This window comes from Salvelinus fontinalis, chromosome 9 (genome assembly GCF_029448725.1).
Source record: "Salvelinus fontinalis isolate EN_2023a chromosome 9, ASM2944872v1, whole genome shotgun sequence".
Lineage (NCBI taxonomy): Eukaryota > Metazoa > Chordata > Actinopteri > Salmoniformes > Salmonidae > Salvelinus > Salvelinus fontinalis.
Genome location: NC_074673.1, coordinates 963995 through 984039, shown reverse-complemented (window position 1 = coordinate 984039; position 20045 = coordinate 963995). Strand labels below are relative to the sequence as shown.

At 44.7% G+C, this 20045-nt stretch overlaps 2 protein-coding genes across 8 annotated transcripts in view; both read left to right on the top strand.

Moving 5' to 3' along the window:
• LOC129861867 (patatin-like phospholipase domain-containing protein 2) overlaps window positions 1-18510 on the top strand; it is a 39393-nt gene extending 20883 nt beyond the window's left edge. Inside the window, exons 7-10 of one of the 6 annotated variants that reach the window (XR_008760678.1) lie at window positions 1287-1419; window positions 2647-2769; window positions 6651-8062; window positions 8101-18510. Coding sequence is in view for 1 of the 6 variants with exons in the window: in XM_055933025.1 (XP_055789000.1) it covers window positions 1287-1419; window positions 2647-2769; window positions 6651-7026 (632 nt within the window). In the remaining 5 variants the exon portion in view is untranslated. Of the gene's footprint in view, window positions 1-1286; window positions 1420-2646; window positions 2770-6650 lie in introns of all 6 variants that reach the window. The other 5 variants (XR_008760679.1, XR_008760680.1, XR_008760682.1 and 2 more) reach the window with 5 other exon arrangements.
• A 486-nt stretch (window positions 18511-18996) lies between these two features.
• The window catches only part of zmp:0000001167 (protein phosphatase 1 regulatory subunit 12A), a 68556-nt gene continuing 67507 nt past the window's right edge, over window positions 18997-20045 (top strand). The window contains exon 1 of one of the 2 annotated variants that reach the window (XM_055933023.1): window positions 18997-19431. In XM_055933023.1, the coding sequence (XP_055788998.1) occupies window positions 19156-19431 (276 nt within the window). In that variant the 5' untranslated portion in view covers window positions 18997-19155. The remainder of the gene's footprint in view (window positions 19432-20045) is intronic. The other variant, XM_055933024.1, reaches the window with a different exon arrangement.

Genomic DNA, 20045 nt, shown 5'->3' with positions numbered 1-20045 from the left:
CTCTTCTTCTCTCTGTATCTCTCTTCTTCTCTCTGTATCTCCCTCTGTATCTCTCTCTGTAACTCTCTCTGTAACTCTCTCTTCTTCTCTCTGTATCTCTCTTCTTCTCTCTGTATCTCTCTCTGTAACTCTCTCTTCTTCTCTCTATCTCTCTTCTTCTCTCTGTATCTCCCTCTATATCTCTCTTCTCTCTGTAACTCTCTCTTATTCTCTCTGTAGTTCTCTCTTCTTCTCTCTGTAGCTCTCTCTGTATCTCTCTCTGTAACTCTCTCTTCTTCTCTCTGTAGCTCTCTCTGTATCTCTCTCTGTAACTCTCTCTTCTTCTCTCTGTATCTCTCTTCTTCTCTCTGTATCTCTCTCTGTAACTCTCTCTTCTTCTCTCTATCTCTCTTCTTCTCTCTGTATCTCCCTCTATATCTCTCTTCTTCTCTCTGTAACTCTCTCTTATTCTCTCTGTAGTTCTCTCTTCTTCTCTCTGTAGCTCTCTCTGTATCTCCCTCTGTAGCTCTCTCTTCTTCTCTCTGTATCTCCCTCTATATCTCTCTTCTTCTCTCTGTAACTCTCTCTTATTCTCTCTGTAGTTCTCTCTTCTTCTCTCTGTAGCTCTCTCTGTATCTCTCTCTGTAACTCTCTCTTCTTCTCTCTGTATCTCTCTTCTTCTCTCTGTATCTCCCTCTATATCTCTCTTCTTCTCTCTGTAGCTCTCTCTTATTCTCTCTGTAGCTCTCTCTTCTTTTCTCTGTAGCTCTCTCTTATTCTCTCTGTAGCTCTCTCTTCTTCTCTCTGTAGCTCTCTCTTCTTCTCTCTGTAGCTCTCTCTTCTTTTCTCTGTAGCTCTCTTCTTCTCTCTGTAGCTCTCTCTTCTTCTCTCTGTAGCTCTCTCTTATTCTCTCTGTAGCTCTCTCTTCTTTTCTCTGTAGCTCTCTCTTATTCTCTCTGTAGCTCTCTCTTATTCTCTCTGTAGCTCTCTCTTCTTCTCTCTGTAGCTCTCTCTTATTCTCTCTGTAGCTCTCTCTTATTCTCTCTGTAGCTCTCTCTTCTTCTCTCTGTAGCTCTCTCTTCTTCTCTCTGTAGCTCTCTCTTATTCTCTCTGTAGTTCTCTCTTCTTCTCTCTGTAGCTCTCTCTTCTTCTCTCTGTAGCTCTCTTTGTATCTCTCTCTGTAACTCATGTATTTAGGTAATGTTTTCAGCGAGTGAATTGTTCTCTCTGTCTCTCTCTCTCTGTCTCTCTCTCTCTGTCTCTCTGTCTCTGTCTCTCTGTCTCTCTCTCTCTCTCTCTCTCTGTAGCTTTGGTGGAAGCCTGCAAGGAGAGATACAGTCTGGTCCAGTCGCTAAGCAACCTGCTGCCAGTCAGGATGATGACGACTATGATGCTTCCCTACACCCTCCCCCTGGAGTCTGCTCTGTCCATGACTGTTAGGTAGGACTAGACCCTATACCCTCCCCCTGGAGTCTGCTCTGTCTGTTACTGTTAGGTAGGACTAGACCCTATACCCTCCCCCTGGAGTCTGCTCTGTCTGTTACTGTTAGGTAGGTCTAGACCCTATACCCTCCCCCTGGAGTCTGCTCTGTCCATGACTGTTAGGTAGGACTAGACCCTATACCCTCCCCCTGGAGTCTGCTCTGTCTGTTACTGTTAGGTAGGACTAGACCCTATACCCTCCTCCTGGAGTCTGCTCTGTCCATGACTGTTAGGTAGGACTAGACCCTATACCCTCCCCCTGGAGTCTGCTCTGTCCATGACTGTTAGGTAGGACTAGACCCTATACCCTCCCCCCGGAGTCTGCTCTGTCTGTTACTGTTAGCTGTTACTGTTAGGTAAATATACCAGTGACTGGGTCAGGTTCATCATGTGACCAGTGACTGGGTCAGGTTCATCATGTGACCAGTGACTGGGTCAGGTTCATCATGTGACCAGTGACTGGGTCAGGTTCATCATGTGACCAGTGACTGGGTCAGGTTCATCATGTGACTGGGTCAGGTTCATCATGTGACCGGGTCAGGTTCATCATGTGACCAGGTCAGGTTCATCATGTGACCAGTGACTGGGTCAGGTTCATCATGTGACCAGTGACTGGGTCAGGTTCATCATGTGACCAGTGACTGGGTCAGGTTCATCATGTGACCAGGTCAGGTTCATCATGTGACCAGGTCAGGTTCATCATGTGACCAGTGACCAGGTCAGGTTCATCATGTGACCAGGTCAGGTTCATCATGTGACCAGTGACCAGGTCAGGTTCATCATGTGACCAGTGACCAGGTCAGGTTCATCATGTGACCAGGTCGCGTTCATCATGTGACCAGGTCAGGACAGCCAATAACAAACCATTGCAAAAAGTGTTGCTATGTTGGTCTACAGTTTTGATGAATCTCATCCTGACCATGCAGTGTTATTGACTCTCATGACTGTTGACTGTTGACATGTCCTGTTTTCCTAAACTGTTATATAACAATATTATATATAGTCTCCTCTGTATTGTTATATATTACTAATGCCCCGTCTCTCCTCCCAGACTGTTATATATTATTATATATTACTAATGCCCCGTCTCTCCTCCCAGACTGTTATATATTATTATATATTACTAATACCCCGTCTCTCCTCCCAGACTGTTATATATTACTAATGCCCGGTCTCTCCTCCCAGACTGTTAGAATGGCTGCCTGATGTGCAGGAGGACGTAGGATGGATTGGAGAACAAACGATGAAGATGCTACAGTGTGCTGTGGCACGGGCCACCAAGACTGTGTCCAACAGGGTCTCTGCAAAGTGAGAAGCCAACCGCACACACACACACACCGACAGACTTACAGTTTGTACACAAGTTTGTTCAAGTTTGTTTCTTAGTCATATACACCTGATGTAGGTGGAGTACACAGTGCAGTGAAATGCTTCCTTGCAGGTTAACCTCACGACAACGTAGCAACAATAGAACACTCACGACAACGTAGCAACAATAGAACACTCGCGACAACGTAGCAACAATAGAACACTCGCGACAACGTAGCAACAATAGAACACTCGCGACAACGTAGCAACAATAGAACACTCGCGACAACGTAGCAACAATAGAACACTCGCGACAACGTAGCAACAATAGAACACTCGCGACAACGTAGGAACAATAGAACACTCGCGACAACGTAGCAACAATAGAACACTCGCGACAACGTAGCAATAATAGAACACTCGCGACAACGTAGCAACAATAGAACACTCGCGACAACGTAGCAATAATAGAACACTCGCGACAACGTAGCAACAATAGAACACTTGCGACAACGTAGCAACAATAGAACACTCGCGACAACGTAGCAACAATAGAACACTCGCGACAACGTAGCAACAATAGAACACTCGCGACAACGTAGCAACAATAGAACACTCGCGACAACGTAGCAACAATAGAACACTCGCGACAACGTAGCAATAGTAGAACACTCACGACAACGTAGCAACAATAGAACCCTCGCGACAACGTAGCAACAAAAGGAAAGTAATTAAGTGGATAAAATGGTATAAAGAAAATAAAAGCTCAATTAATAAAATATGATACAATTGTAGCTAAAATAGAACATTTTGAGCAAACAAAGTAAAAAAAAAAAAAACTAATACACCAAAACAAGCGGAGTGGAGTGGAGTGGAGTGGAGTGGAATAGAGTGGAGTGGAGTGGAATAGAGTGGAGTGGAATAGAGTGGAATAGAGTGGAGTGGAGTGGAATAGAGTGGAGTGGAGTGGAATAGAGTGGAGTGGAATAGAGTGGAATAGAGTGGAGTGGAGTGGAATAGAGTGGAGTGGAGTGGAATAGAGTGGAGTGGAATAGAGTGGAGTGGAATAGAGTGGAGTGGAATAGAGTGGAATAGAGTGGAGTGGAATAGAGTGGAATAGAGTGGAGTGGAATAGAGTGGAATAGAGTGGAGTGGAATAGAGTGGAATAGAGTGGAGTGGAATAGAGTGGAATAGAGTGGAGTGGAATGGAGTGGAATAGAGTGGAGTGGAGTGGAATGGAGTGGAGTGGAGTGGAGTGGAATGGAGTGGAATAGAGTGGAGGAGTGGAGTGGAATGGAGTGGAGTGGAGTGGAATAGAGTGGAGGAGTGGAATAGAGTGGAGGAGTGGAATAGAGTGGAGGAGTGGAGTGGAATAGAGTGGAGGAGTGGAGTGGAGTGGAATAGAGTGGAGTGGAATAGAGTGGAGGAGAGGAGTGGAGTGGAATGGAGTGGAATAGAGTGGAATAGAGTGGAGTGGAATGGAGTGGAATGGAGTGGAATGGAGTGGAATAGAGTGGAGGAGTGGAATGGAGTGGAGTGGAATGGAGTGGAATGGAGTGGAATAGAGTGGAGTGGAATAGAGTGGAGTGGAATAGAGTGGAGTGGAATAGAGTGGAGTGGAAGAGTGGAGTGGAAGAGTGGAGTGGAAGAGTGGAGTGGAAGAGTGGAATGGAGTGGAGTGGAGTGGAATGGAGTGGAGTGGAATGGAGTGGAGTGGAGTGGAATGGAGTGGAGTGGAATAGAGTGGAATAGAGTGGAATAGAGTGGAGTGGAGGAGTGGAGTGGAATAGAGTGGAGGAGTGGAGTGGAATGGAGTGGAGTGGAGGAGTGGAGTGGAATAGAGTGGAGGAGTGGAATGGAGTGGAGGAATGGAGTGGAATGGAGTGAAATGGAGTGGAGGAGTGGAATGGAGTGGAATGGAGTGAAATGGAGTGAAATGGAGTGGAGTGGAATAGAGTGGAGTGGAGTGGAGTGGAATAGAGTGGAGTGGAATGGAGGAGTGGAGTGGAATGGAGTAGAATGGAATGGAGTGGGAGCCTGCAAGACGCTCTCCTACTCATCTTGTCTAGATTTTCACAAACACAAAAAAAAAACTCACTTTCTGTATGTCCTCAAAATAATCTTCCGTGTCCCTTGTATCCCTCCAGGTTTTCCTACAGACACTTAATAATCCTCCATCAAATCAAATGTATTTATAAAGTCCTTCTTACATCAGCTGATATCTCAAAGTGCTGTACAGAAACCCAGCCTAAAACCCAAAACAGCAAGCAATGCAGGTGTAGAAGCACGGTGGCTAGGAAAAACTCACTAGAAAGGCCAAAACCTAGGAAGAAACCTAGAGAGGAACCAGGCTATGAGCGGTGGCCAGTCCTCTTCTGGCTGTGCCGGGTGGAGATTATAACAGAACATGGCCAAGATGTTCAAATGTTCATAAATGACCAGCATGGTCAAATAATAATAATCACAGTGGTTGTAGAGGGTGCAACAGGTCAGCACCTCAGGAGTAAATGTCAGGACAGGAAGATCACGCCAGTGACTCAACCCACTCAAGTGACGCACCCCTCCCAGGGACGGCATGAAAGAGCACCAGTAAGCCAGTGACTCAGCCCCCGTAATAGGGTTAGAGGTAGAGAATCCCTGTGGAGAGAGGGGAACCGGCCAGGCAGAGACAGCAAGGGCGGTTCGTTGCTCCAGAGCCTTTCCGTTCACCTTCATACTCAATCATAGGACCTACTGAAGAGATGAGTCTCCAAAGCTCAGGACAACTGAGCTTTGGAGAAATACGCAGATTTAAAGAGGAGTCCGTAATTTGCTTTCTAATGATCATGATCTTTTCATCAAAGAAGTTCATTCATTTATTACTGCTTAAGTGAAAGCCATCCTCTCTTGGGGAATGCTGCTTTATAGTTAGCTTTGCGACAGTATCAAAAATATTCTGCTCAATTAAGTTGGAAAAATAGGATGATCGAGCAGCAGTGAGGGCTCTTCGATACTGCACGGTACTGTCTTTCCAAGCTAGTCGGGAAGACTTCCAGTTTGGTGTGGCGCCATTTCCGTTCCAATTTTCTGGAAGCTTGCTTCAGAGCTCGGGTATTTTCTGTATACCAGGGAGCTAGTTTCTTATGACAATTTTTTTTTGTTTTTAGGTGTGCAACTATATCTTCAGTATTACGCAAGGTTAAATTGAGTTCCTCAGTTAGGTGGTTAACTGATTTTGGTACTCTGATTTCCTTGGGTAGGCGGAGGGAGTCTGGAAGGGCATCTAGGAATTTTTGTGTTTTCTGAGAATTTATAGCACGGCTTTCGATGATCCTTGGTTGGGGTCTGAGCAGATTATTTGTTGAGTTTGCAAACGTAATAAAATGGTGGTCCAATAGTCCAGGATTATGAGGAAAAACATTAAGATCCACAACATTTATTCCACGGGACAAAACTAGATCCAGGGTATGACTGTGGCAGTGAGTAGGTCCAGAGACATGTTGGACAAAACTCACTTAGTCGATGATCGCACCGAAAGCCTTTTGGAGTGGGTCTGTGAACTTTTACATGTGAATATTAAAGTCACCAAAATGTTTTATATTATACACCATGACTAAAACGTCTGATAGGAATTCAGGGAACTCAGTGAGGAACGCTGTATTCGGCCCAGGAGGCCTGTAAACAGTAGCTATAAAAAGTGATTGAGTAGGCTGCATAGATTTCATGACTAGAAGCTCAAAAGACGAAAACTTATTTTTATATATTGAAATTTGGTATCGTAAATGTTATGTCCCTCGTATCCCTCTAGGTTTTCCTACAGACACTTTTCCACATTCTCACTTTAAGCCCTTATGCCCTCATGATGTATTGAGTCTCTCTCTATGCCTCTCTCTCTCTCTAGGTTTTCCTACCAATTCGAGCTGCGTCACTGCCAGTCGCTGCCTGCCCAGCTCATCCCTTCCAGCCTGCTCCCAAGATGGGTGAGTGGAGGCAGCTCCTCTATCCTGGATGTTATCAGTCGTTTGGACCAGTACCAGAGGCAGCTGCTGCCGGGATTCTTCTGTGTTAACCTGGACCTCCAGGGTTCCTTCTACACCGGGGGGCCCACGGGAAGGAGCCCAGTCCCAGGAGGGTCCACCAGACCTGGGGAAGGAGGACCAGCCCTGGCCCTTACATCCCCCATCATAAACCCAGAGGAGGTAGAGGGGATGGGGCTGATGATGAGGAGGCTGAGTGAAAACCACAACTCTACTGTGGCTCTTCCCGCCTCACTATAGTAATATAATGTCATTCAGGAGACACTGAGGGCCCCATTTAGTATTACAGACAGATTCTAATAACAAGCCAGGTAGACAGGTATAACAGGTATAAGAGCCAGGTAGACACCTTCAAATAAAAAGGGACAGTATACCAACATGTCTTGTCTCATCATCGATGACACAGTGCCTTGTTCGAACATTTTATTCACTCACTTCCTCATTGGGATGCCGAGGATACCATGGAACCTACAGGAAACCGTTGATCTGCATCGTGTCAATGTGACTTACAAGACATTTAAAAACAACTTATATATTAAAGTCATTAAGATGACTGTTGATACCAATCATGTTCAAGAACTAGGGATGTTACCGATGAACCGTTTAACCGATTAGCTCGCACCGAAAATACATTTCACCTGGGTCATGCTTATCGTTCTATTAGGTTCATTTCAATCATTTTGTGGAATTAAAATTGCCACGTGTGTATTTCAGTTAGTCATCGTGCATTTTATTTGTCACATGTGCACATCATACAGAGACTAGTTAGAGGACTATCACCTGTCAGACAGAGACTAGTTAGAGGAATATCACCTGTCAGACAGAGACTAGTTAGAGGAATATCACCTGTCAGACAGAGACTAGTTAGAGGAATATCACCTGTCAGACAGAGACTAGTTAGAGGAATATCACCTGTCAGACAGAGACTAGTTAGAGGAATATCACCTGTCAGACAGAGACTAGTTAGATGAATACCACCTGTCAGACAGAGACTAGTTAGATGAATATCACCTGTCAGACAGAGACTAGTTAGAGGAGAGGAATATCACCTGTCAGACAGAGACTAGTTAGAGGAATATCACCTGTCAGACAGAGACTAGTTAGATTAATATCACCTGTCAGACAGAGACTAGTTAGAGGAATACCACCTGTCAGACAGAGACTAGTTAGATGAATATCACCTGTCAGACAGAGACTAGTTAGAGGAGAGGAATATCACCTGTCAGACAGAGACTAGTTAGAGGAATATCACCTGTCAGACAGAGACTAGTTAGATGTATATCACCTGTCAGACAGAGACTAGTTAGAGGAGAGGAATATCACCTGTCAGACAGAGACTAGTTAGATGAATACCACCTGTCAGACAGAGACTAGTTAGATGAATATCACCTGTCAGACAGAGACTAGTTAGATTAATATCACCTGTCAGACAGAGACTAGTTAGATGAATATCACCTGTCAGACAGAGACTAGTTAGATGAATATCACCTGTCAGACAGAGACTAGTTAGAGGAATATCACCTGTCAGACAGAGACTAGTTAGAGGAGAGGAATATCACCTGTCAGACAGAGACTAGTTAGATTAATATCACCTGTCAGACAGAGACTAGTTAGATGAATATCACCTGTCAGACAGAGACTAGTTAGATGAATATCACCTGTCAGACAGAGACTAGTTAGATGAATATCACCTGTCAGACAGAGACTAGTTAGATGAATATCACCTGTCAGACAGAGACTAGTTAGATGAATATCACCTGTCAGACAGAGACTAGTTAGATGAATATCACCTGTCAGACAGAGACTAGTTAGATGAATGCCACCTGTCAGACAGAGACTAGTTAGAGGAGAGGAATATCACCTGTCAGACAGAGACTAGTTAGAGGAGAGGAATATCACCTGTCAGACAGAGACTAGTTAGAGGAATATCACCTGTCAGACAGAGACTAGTTAGAGGAATATCACCTGTCAGACAGAGACTAGTTAGATGAATATCACCTGTCAGACAGAGACTAGTTAGAGGAATATCACCTGTCAGACAGAGACTAGTTAGATGAATACCACCTGTCAGACAGAGACTAGTTAGAGGAATATCACCTGTCAGACAGCATACAGAGACTAGTTAGATGAATATCACCTGTCAGACAGAGACTAGTTAGAGGAGAGGAATATCACCTGTCAGACAGAGACTAGTTAGATGTATATCACCTGTCAGACAGAGACTAGTTAGAGGAGAGGAATATCACCTGTCAGACAGAGACTAGTTAGAGGAGAGGAATATCACCTGTCAGACAGAGACTAGTTAGATGAATACCACCTGTCAGACAGAGACTAGTTAGAGGAGAGGAATATCACCTGTCAGACAGAGACTAGTTAGAGGAATATCACCTGTCAGACAGACTAGTTAGATTAATACCACCTGTCAGACAGAGACTAGTTAGAGGAGAGGAATATCACCTGTCAGACAGAGACTAGTTAGAGGAGAGGAATATCACCTGTCAGACAGAGACTAGTTAGAGGAATATCACCTATCAGACAGACTAGTTAGATGAATACCACCTGTCAGACAGACTAGTTAGAGGAGAGGAATATCACCTGTCAGACAGAGACTAGTTAGAGGAGAGGAATATCACCTGTCAGACAGAGACTAGTTAGAGGAGATTAATCAATGAATCAAGATCAATCTCAACTCATAAAGCGCCTCCCATTCGCCATTCAAATGCACAGGCTATAGTCTGCCTACCAGCTGGAGGCAGTACATTGTAACGTGAGCTGGAGGCAGTATAAGGTAATGTGAGCTGGAGACGGTATAACGTAACGTGAGCTGGAGACGGTATAACGTAACGTGAGCTGGAGACAGTATAATGTAATGTGAGCTGGAGGCAGTATAATGTGAGCTGGAGGCAGTATAATGTGAGCTGGAGGCAGTATAACGTAACGTGAGCTGGAGGCAGTATAATGTAATGTGAGCTGGAGGCAGTATAATGTGAGCTGGAGGCAGTATAATGTGAGCTGGAGGCAGTATAACGTAACGTGAGCTGGAGGCAGTATAACGTAACGTTAGCTGGAGGCAGTATAATGTAACGTGAGCTGGAGGCAGTATAACGTAACGTGAGCTGGAGGCAGTATAACGTAACGTGAGCTGGAGGCAGTATAATGTAACGTGAGCTGGAGACGGTATAATGTAACGTGAGCTGGAGACGGTATAATGTAACGTGAGCTGGAGGCAGTATAATGTAACGTGAGCTGGAGGCAGTATAACGTAACGTGAGCTGGAGGCAGTATAACGTAACGTGAGCTGGAGGCAGTATAATGTGAGCTGGAGGCAGTATAACGTAATGTGAGCTGGAGGCAGTATAATGTGAGCTGGAGGCAGTATAATGTGAGCTGGAGGCGGTATAACGTAATGTGAGCTGGAGGCAGTATAATGTAACGTGAGCTGGAGGCAGTATAACGTAACGTGAGCTGGAGGCAGTATAACGTAACGTGAGCTGGAGGCAGTATAACGTAACGTGAGCTGGAGGCAGTATAACGTAACGTGAGCTGGAGGCAGTATAACGTAATGTGAGCTGGAGGCAGTATAACGTAACGTGAGCTGGAGGCAGTATAACGTAACGTGAGCTGGAGGCAGTATAATGTAACGTGAGCTGGAGGCAGTATAACGTAACGTGAGCTGGAGGCAGTATAATGTAACGTGAGCTGGAGGCAGTATAACGTAACGTGAGCTGGAGGCAGTATAATGTAATGTGAGCTGGAGACAGTATAACGTAACGTGAGCTGGAGACAGTATAACGTAATGTGAGCTGGAGGCAGTATAACGTAATGTGAGCTGGAGACAGTATAACGTAACGTGAGCTGGAGACAGTATAACGTAACGTGAGCTGGAGGCAGTATAATGTAACGTGAGCTGGAGACAGTATAACGTAACGTGAGCTGGAGGCGGCATAACGTGAGCTGGAGGCAGTATAACGTGAGCTGGAGGCAGTATAACGTAACGTGAGCTGGAGGCAGTATAATGTAACGTGAGCTGGAGGCAGTATAATGTAACGTGAGCTGGAGGCAGTATAATGTAACGTGAGCTGGAGGCAGTATAATGTAACGTGAGCTGGAGGCAGTATAACGTAACGTGAGCTGGAGGCAGTATAACGTAATGTGAGCTGGAGGCAGTATAACGTAACGTGGAGGCAGTATAACGTAACGTGAGCTGGAGGCAGTATAATGTGAGCTGGAGGCAGTATAATGTAACGTGAGCTGGAGACGGTATAATGTAACGTGAGCTGGAGGCAGTATAATGTAACGTGAGCTGGAGGCAGTATAATGTAATGTGAGCTGGAGGCAGTATAACGTAATGTGAGCTGGAGGCAGTATAATGTAATGTGGAGGCAGTATAATGTAATGTGAGCTGGAGGCAGTATAATGTAATGTGAGCTGGAGGCAGTATAACGTAATGTGAGCTGGAGGCAGTATAATGTGAGCTGGAGGCAGTATAACGTAACGTGAGCTGGAGGCAGTATAATGTGAGCTGGAGGCAGTATAACGTAATGTGAGCTGGAGGCAGTATAATGTAATGTGAGCTGGAGGCAGTATAACGTAATGTGAGCTGGAGGCAGTATAATGTGAGCTGGAGGCAGTATAATGTGAGCTGGAGGCAGTATAACGTAATGTGAGCTGGAGGCAGTATAATGTAACGTGAGCTGGAGGCAGTATAACGTAACGTGAGCTGGAGGCAGTATAACGTAACGTGAGCTGGAGGCAGTATAACGTAACGTGAGCTGGAGGCAGTATAACGTAACGTGAGCTGGAGGCAGTATAACGTAACGTGAGCTGGAGGCAGTATAACGTAACGTGAGCTGGAGGCGGTATAATGTAACGTGAGCTGGAGGCAGTATAACGTAATGTGAGCTGGAGGCAGTATAACGTAACGTGAGCTGGAGGCAGTATAATGTAACGTGAGCTGGAGGCAGTATAACGTAATGTGAGCTGGAGACGGTATAATGTAACGTGAGCTGGAGACGGTATAACGTAACGTGTGCTGGAGGCAGTATAACGTAACGTGAGCTGGAGACGGTATAACGTGAGCTGGAGGCGGTATAATGTAACGTGAGCTGGAGGCAGTATAACGTAACGTGTGCTGGGGGCAGTATAATGACCATCCTGGTTATATTATCAACCCATCCTGGTCATAATATCAACCCATCCTGGTCATATTATCAACCCATCCTGGTTATATTATCAACCCATCCTGGTCATATTATCAACCCATCCTGGTCATATTATCAACCATCAACCCATCCTGGTCATATTAACAACCCATCCTGGTCATATTATCAACCCATCCTGGTCATATTATCATCCCATCCTGGTCATATTATCAACCCATCCTGGTCATATTAACAACCCATCCTGGTCATATTATCAACCCATCCTGGTCATATTATCAACCATCAACCCATCCTGGTCATATTAACAACCCATCCTGGTCATATTATCAACCATCAACCCATCCTGGTCATATTATCAACCCATCCTGGTCATAATATCATCCCATCCTGGTCATATTAACAACCCATCCTGGTCATATTATCAACCCATCCTGGTCATATTAACAACCCATCCTGGTCATATTATCAACCCATCCTGGTCATATTATCAACCCATCCTGGTCATATTATCAACCCATCCTGGTCATATTATCAACCCATCCTGGTCATATTATCAACCCATCCTAGTCATCATCAACCCATCCTGGTCATATTATCAACCCATCCTAGTCATCATCAACCCATCCTGGTCATATTATCACAACCCATCCTGGTCATATTATCACAACCCATCCTGGTCATATTATCAACCCATCCTGGTCGTATTAACAACCCATCCTGGTCATATTATCACAACCCATCCTGGTCATATTATCACAACCCATCCAGGTCATATTATCAACCCATCCTGGTCATATTATCACAACCCATCCTGGTCGTATTAACAACCCATCCTGGTCGTATTAACAACCCATCCAACCCATCCTGGTCATATTATCACAACCCATCCTGGTCATATTATCAACCCATCCTAGTCATCATCAACCCATCCTGGTCATATTAACAACCCATCCTGGTCATATTATCACAACCCATCCTGGTCATATTATCACAACCCATCCTGGTCATATTATCAACCCATCCTGGTCATATTAACAACCCATCCTGGTCATATTATCACAACCCATCCTGGTCATATTATCAACCCATCCTAGTCATCATCAACCCATCCTGGTCATATTAACAACCCATCCAACCCATCCTGGTCATATTATCACAACCCATCCTGGTCATATCATTAACCCATCCTGGTCATATTAACAACCCATCCTGGTCATATTATCAACCCATCCAACCCATCCTGGTCATATTATCAACCCATCCAACCCATCCTGGTCATATTATCAACCCATCCAACCCATCCTGGTCATATTATCAACCCATCCAACCCATCCTGGTCATATTATCAACCCATCCTGGTCATATTATCAACCCATCCAACCCATCCTGGTCGTATTAACAACCCATCCTGGTCATATTATCAACCCATCCTGGTCATATTATCAACCCATCCTGGTCATATTATCAACCCATCCTGGTCATATTAACAACCCATCCTGGTCATATTATCAACCCATCCAACCCATCCTGGTCATATTATCAACCCATCCAACCCATCCTGGTCGTATTATCAACCCATCCTGGTCATATTATCAACCCATCCTGGTCATATTAACAACCCATCCTGGTCATATTATCAACCCATCCAACCCATCCTGGTCATATTATCAACCCATCCAACCCATCCTGGTCGTATTATCAACCCATCCTGGTCATATTATCAACCCATCCAACCCATCCTGGTCGTATTAACAACCCATCCTAGTTGTTGCTATTAGATTCCTCCCCTTTCTAAGTTTCTAATGGAGATGTTTATCTCTGTCACGTCTGGAATCTCTCCCGTCAGGTGTGCTGATTAGAATTGTGGTTCCCCAGTGAATTGCATTCTGGTAAATGTTTGAAAATTAGGTTTTTATTATCTGTTTAATTCCAGGAGTTGTTCAATATATCCTTTTGACTGTAAGACGATAAGCATCCGGTCATGTATATACAGATCTCTGATTGTTTTTGCTGTTGGTCACGTCATTTTAATGTTTGGAAAGTGTGTCAGTTAATGAGGATCAGTTAGTTGACAGCAAAATCTGATCTGATCTCATCCGATCTGATCTGATCTGATCTCATCCGATCTGATCTGATCTGATCTCATCCGATCTCATCTGATCTCATCTGATCTCATCTGATCTCATCTGATCTCATCTGATCTCATCTCATCCGATCTGATCTGATCTGATCTGATCTGATCTCATCCGATCTCATCTGATCTGATCTGATCTCATCTGATCTCATCTCATCTGATCTCATCTGATCTGATCTCATCTGATCTGATCTGATCTGATCTCATCCGATCTCATCTGATCTGATCTGATCTCATCTCATCTCATCTCATCTCATCTGATCTGATCTGATCTCATCTCATCTCATCTGATCTGATCTCATCTCATCTGATCTCATCTCATCTGATCTGATCTCATCTGATCTATTTTACACCGTGTCTTATATTGACATGTACTACTTGTTATTATTATTAGGGTGTCAGGTAGCCTAGTGGTTAGATGGTAGGGACGGCAGGTAGCCTAGTGGTTAGATGGTAGGGGCGGTAGGTAGCCTAGTGGTTAGATGGTAGGGGCGGTAGGTAGCCTAGTGGTTAGATGGTAGGGGCGGCAGGTAGCCTAGTGGTTAGATGGGAGGGGCGGCAGGTAGCCTAGTGGTTAGATGGTAGGGACGGCAGGTAGTCTAGTGGTTAGAGCGTAGAGGCGGCAGGTAGCCTAGTGGTTAGAGTGGAGGGGCGGCAGGTAGCCTAGTGGTTAGAGCGTTGGACTAGTAACCAGCAGGTAGCCTAGTGGTTAGAGCGTTGGACTTGTAACCAGCAGGTAGCCTAGTGGTTAGAGCGTTGGACTTGTAACCAGCAGGTAGCCTAGTGGTTAGAGCAGTGGACTAGTAACCAGCAGGTAGCCTAGTGGTTAGAGCGTTGGACTAGTAACCAGCAGGTAGCCTAGTGGTTAGAGCGTTGGACTAGTAACCAGCAGGTAGCCTAGTGGTTAGAGCGTTGGGACTAGTAACCAGCAGGTAGCCTAGTGGTTAGAGTGTTGGACTAGTAACCAGCAGGTAGCCTAGTGGTTAGAGTGTTGGACTAGTAACCAGCAGGTAGCCTAGTGGTTAGAGCGTTAGACTTGTAACCAGCAGGTAGCCTAGTGGTTAGAGCGTTGGACTAGTAACCAGCAGGTAGCCTAGTGGTTAGAGCGTTGGACTAGTAACCAGCAGGTAGCCTAGTGGTTAGAGCGTTGGACTAGTAACCAGCAGGTAGCCTAGTGGTTAGAGCGTTGGACTTGTAACCAGCAGGTAGCCTAGTGGTTAGAGTGTTGGACTAGTAACCAGCAGGGAGCCTAGTGGTTAGAGCGTTGGACTAGTAACCAGCAGGTAGCCTAGTGGTTAGAGCGTTGGACTAGTAACCAGCAGGTAGCCTAGTGGTTAGAGCGTTGGACTAGTAACCAGCAGGTAGCCTAGTGGTTAGAGCGTTGGACTAGTAACCAGCAGGTAGCCTAGTGGTTAGAGCGTTGGACTAGTAACCAGCAGGTAGCCTAGTGGTTAGAGCGTTGGACTTGTAACCGAAAGGTCAGCGGAGGTCAGCGGAGTCAATCACCACCTTCCGGAAACACCTGAAACACCACCTCTTTAATGAATACCTAGGATAGGATACAGTAATCCTTCTAACCCCCCCCCCCCCCCCTTAAAAGATTTAGATGCACTATTGTAAAGTGGTTGTTCCACTGGATGTCATTAGGTGAATGCACCAACTTGTAAGTCGCTCTGGATAAGAGCGTATGCTAAATGACTTAAATGTAAATGTAAATGTAAGATCGAATCCCTGAGCAGACAAGGTAAAAATCTGTTGTTCTGCCCCCTGAACAAGGCACGGCCTGTTCCTAGGCCGTCATTGAAAATAAGAATTTGTTCTTAACTGACTTGCCTAGTTAAACAAAGAATGATCTAAAGTCAATAAGGAGGGATATCCCTCTTACTTATTTTTATTGAGTCGCGATGATGACAACATCACTTGTTTAAGACCTTTGCCTTTACATGGAGTTTAAAAGAAATGGGCCAGTCAGGATGATGACCCTACTTTGATGACCCAAACTGATCCGTTCCAGATTAGAACAGGAGTTAGACGAAGGGGGTATGACCCAAACTGATCCGTTCCAGATTAGAACAGGAGTTAGACGAAGGGGGTATGACCCAAACTGAACCGTTTCAGATTAGAACTGGAGTTAGACGAAGGGGGTATGACCCAAACTGATCCGTTCCAGATTAGAACAGGAGTTAGACGAAGGGGGTATGACCCAAACTGAACCGTTTCAGATTATAACAGGAGTTAGACGAAGGGGGTATGAACCAAACTGATCCGTTTCAGATTATAACAGGAGTTAGACGAAGGGGGTATGACCCAAACTGAACCGTTTCAGATTAGAACTGGAGTTAGACGAAGGGGGTATGACCCAAACTGAACCGTTTCAGATTAGAACAGGAGTTAGACGAAGGGGGTATGACCCAAACTGAACCGTTTCAGATTATAACAGGAGTTAGACGAAGGGGGTATGAACCAAACTGATCCGTTTCAGATTATAACAGGAGTTAGACGAAGGGGGTATGACCCAAACTGAACCGTTTCAGATTAGAACTGGAGTTAGACGAAGGGGGTATGACCCAAACTGATCCGTTCCAGATTATAGCAGGAGTTAGACGAAGGGGGTATGACCCAAACTGATGGAATGTAGTTACACCAGTCAGCACACTGTCTCTACTCAAACACAGGACTGTGTTCGGCAGGGCACACCGACGCAAACCTTTTTCAAACGGACAACGAAAACAAAAAAAGCATGTTTTTTTTGTTGGACGTTTCACTCTGTTTCAGAGTATTATCTAATGTTAGGTGCCAAGTGAACGACCCAGCAGCTCTGCTGTTTGGACAGAAGGCGCCAACAGACCTGAGAAAAGACCAAGGACACAATAAGGGAAAAGAGTTCGATATAACTAATGACTATAAGAGACTCTATGCAATACCTGGGCTCTATTAGAGCTCGGTATGACTAGTGACTATAAGAGACTCTATGCAGTACCTGGGCTCTATTAGAGCTCGGTATGACTAATGACTATAAGAGACTCTATGCAATACCTGGGCTCTATTAGAGCTCGGTATGACTAGTGACTATAAGAGACTCTATGCAGTACCTGGGCTCTATTAGAGCTCGGTATGACTAGTGACTATAAGAGACTCTATGCAGTACCTGGGCTCTATTAGAGCTCGGTATGACTAATGACTATAAGAGACTCTATGCAGTACCTGGGCTCTATTAGAGCTCGGTATGACTAGTGACTATAAGAGACTCTATGCAGTACCTGGGCTCTATTAGAGCTCGGTATGACTATAAGAGACTCTATGCAGTACCTGGGCTCTATTAGAGCTCGGTATGACTAGTGACTATAAGAGACTCTATGCAGTACCTGGGCTCTATTAGAGCTCGGTATGACTAGTGACTATAAGAGACTCTATGCAGTACCTGGGCTCTATTAGAGCTCGGTGTGACTAGTGACTATAAGAGACTCTTTGCAGTACCTGGGCTCTATTAGAGCTCGGTATGACTAGTGACTATAAGAGACTCTATGCAATACCTGGGCTCTATTAGAGCTCGGTATGACTAGTGACTATAAGAGACTCTATGCAATACCTGGGCTCTATTAGAGCTCGGTATGACTAGTGACTATAAGAGACTCTATGCAGTACCTGGGCTCTATTAGAGCTCGGTGTGACTAGTGACTATAAGAGACTCTTTGCAGTACCTGGGCTCTATTAGAGCTCGGTATGACTAGTGACTATAAGAGACTCTATGCAATACCTGGGCTCTATTAGAGCTCGGTATGACTAGTGACTATAAGAGACTCTATGCAATACCTGGGCTCTATTAGAGCTCGGTATGACTAGTGACTATAAGAGACTCTATGCAATGCATGTGCCAACCAATGCAGTATTCATTCTGAACCAATTGTACTATTTCTTTGTACCTCTTTCTATAGGTCAACTTGTTTTGCTAATATTTATTAATAACATGACAATACCTTGCTATTACAGTATTTAAAATGTACCACGGACACTTCATTCTGTCTTACTAGCAAACAATCAGCATGACTCTGAAATATACAATGAGATTCAACGGGAATACATATCACATGTCACCAGTTATTACTGCACCTGACTGCAATAAAATAAAATACTTTACATGAATGAACAGATGGGATAAATATTGAAAATAGACATGTTTTTTTGTTATTAGCCTAGTATGAATGTGTTTTTTTATTATTATTACACACGTTGGTCAATACTGAAATCAAAGAAAGTGCCAGTGAATGATATGGATGGTTCACTGCATACAGTATATGCTTTAACTGTAGATGAAATTAAGTAAATTATGGTCTGGATTTAAAATAAATATAAACGCTTACAATGTTTACTAATTTTTGGAATTTCTGTGTCTTTAATTACTTTCAATAAAATGCTAAATCAGTTGGACTTTTGTATTTTGTATTTTATATATGGCAGAGAATCATGTGTTTGTAAAAAAAAATGACCTCCCATGACCTCTCAATATGTTCCAATTATAGGTTCTCAAGGGCCAACTGTTGAAGTTACAGTACATGTTCTGTGCAGTGAATACAGTTTCGCATGGTGCAGGCTAAAGTTTGTTTCTGTTTTGCCTAGGCTAATATTGGAGCTTTATAATATTTGCATTACACACAGGACAGCTTATCCATGTTGGGGTAATAGCCTGCGTGGGAGTTCTGCAACGCATAGTCATACCTGGGGTGTATTCATTCCGCCGATTCTATTGCAAAACGTTTCTTAAACGGAAGCAAACTGAACGAAACGGGAGTGACCTAAATGAATATGTCCAATAGTAACTCGTTTTGCTTTGTTAGCTTCCGTTTGGTTCTTAAACGGTAAACGGTTTCTGTAATGAATACACCTCTGCTTTTTTTTACTGTCCTGCAATCACAATCGGTCGACCGGAGAATGCCCAGTCCTTCCAAAGTTCGGTTGGTGTCGTGTCGTGTCGCTACGACCAGGGGGCGCAGTCTCTCGGATAGGAGCTAATGCAGCTCCTCTTTGGCTCTCCCCGCGTCATGAACTGACTCTACCCGGGAGACACCGAAGAAGATGGCGGCCACTGACCGTTCCCGGTCTGAAGCTGCAAAGCAACGACGGCAGGATCAGTTGCAGCGATGGCTGGGATCGGAAACCGATCAGACGGGACCGGGGACACGGGATGGGTCAATGGGAACCGGGACGCGGCGGGCCCGGGTTCGGTTCGCTCAGGGAGCCGTGTTCATGGCAGCCTGTTCGGCCGGGGACAGAGAGGAGGTAGCGGCGCTCCTACGACAGGGCGCTGACATCAACCACGCCAATATAGACGGACTGACAGCGCTTCACCAGGTATTTAACTAGCTATGTTTTTGGTTATAAAGTAGTTAAATTGTTGCAGGTTGTTGTTTGGGTAACCTAGTGGTATGAGCGGGTTGAAATAATGTAACGATCTGTGTTGTATCCTACCGCGAAACAAAAATGTCAACATAGCTACTGTAACAAAGTAACCCGTTGGTGAAATTTAACATCGACAAGTAACATTAAGTTAGCCACTCAACTTTTAATCACGTTCAAATCAGTGGTTTGAATATGTTTATAAAACTACACAACTTGTTAGTCGTGATGTGGGAACATTGTCATGATAATTCCGTTGTGTGTGTGTGTGTGTGTGTGTGTGCGCGCTAAAGTAGATTGGTTCATCCGAACTGTTGCCTTCCAAGTGTGTGTGTTCTCTCTCTCGGATGAACTCGACACAAGACTGGAAAAAGCGGCTGCTAGTCAGATGATTCCTACCCTGCCATTACGCTTGTTTACACTGAGCTGCACTGGGGTCGGAACGCAATCATGGCTATATTAAGACGCCGCAGAACAGGCTAGGGATATGAGTAGGAAAACGTACCTCATTGCAGGGATGGGATCAGGGCCACGAAGGCTTCTTTCTGCATGCTTCCTATCCAAAACAG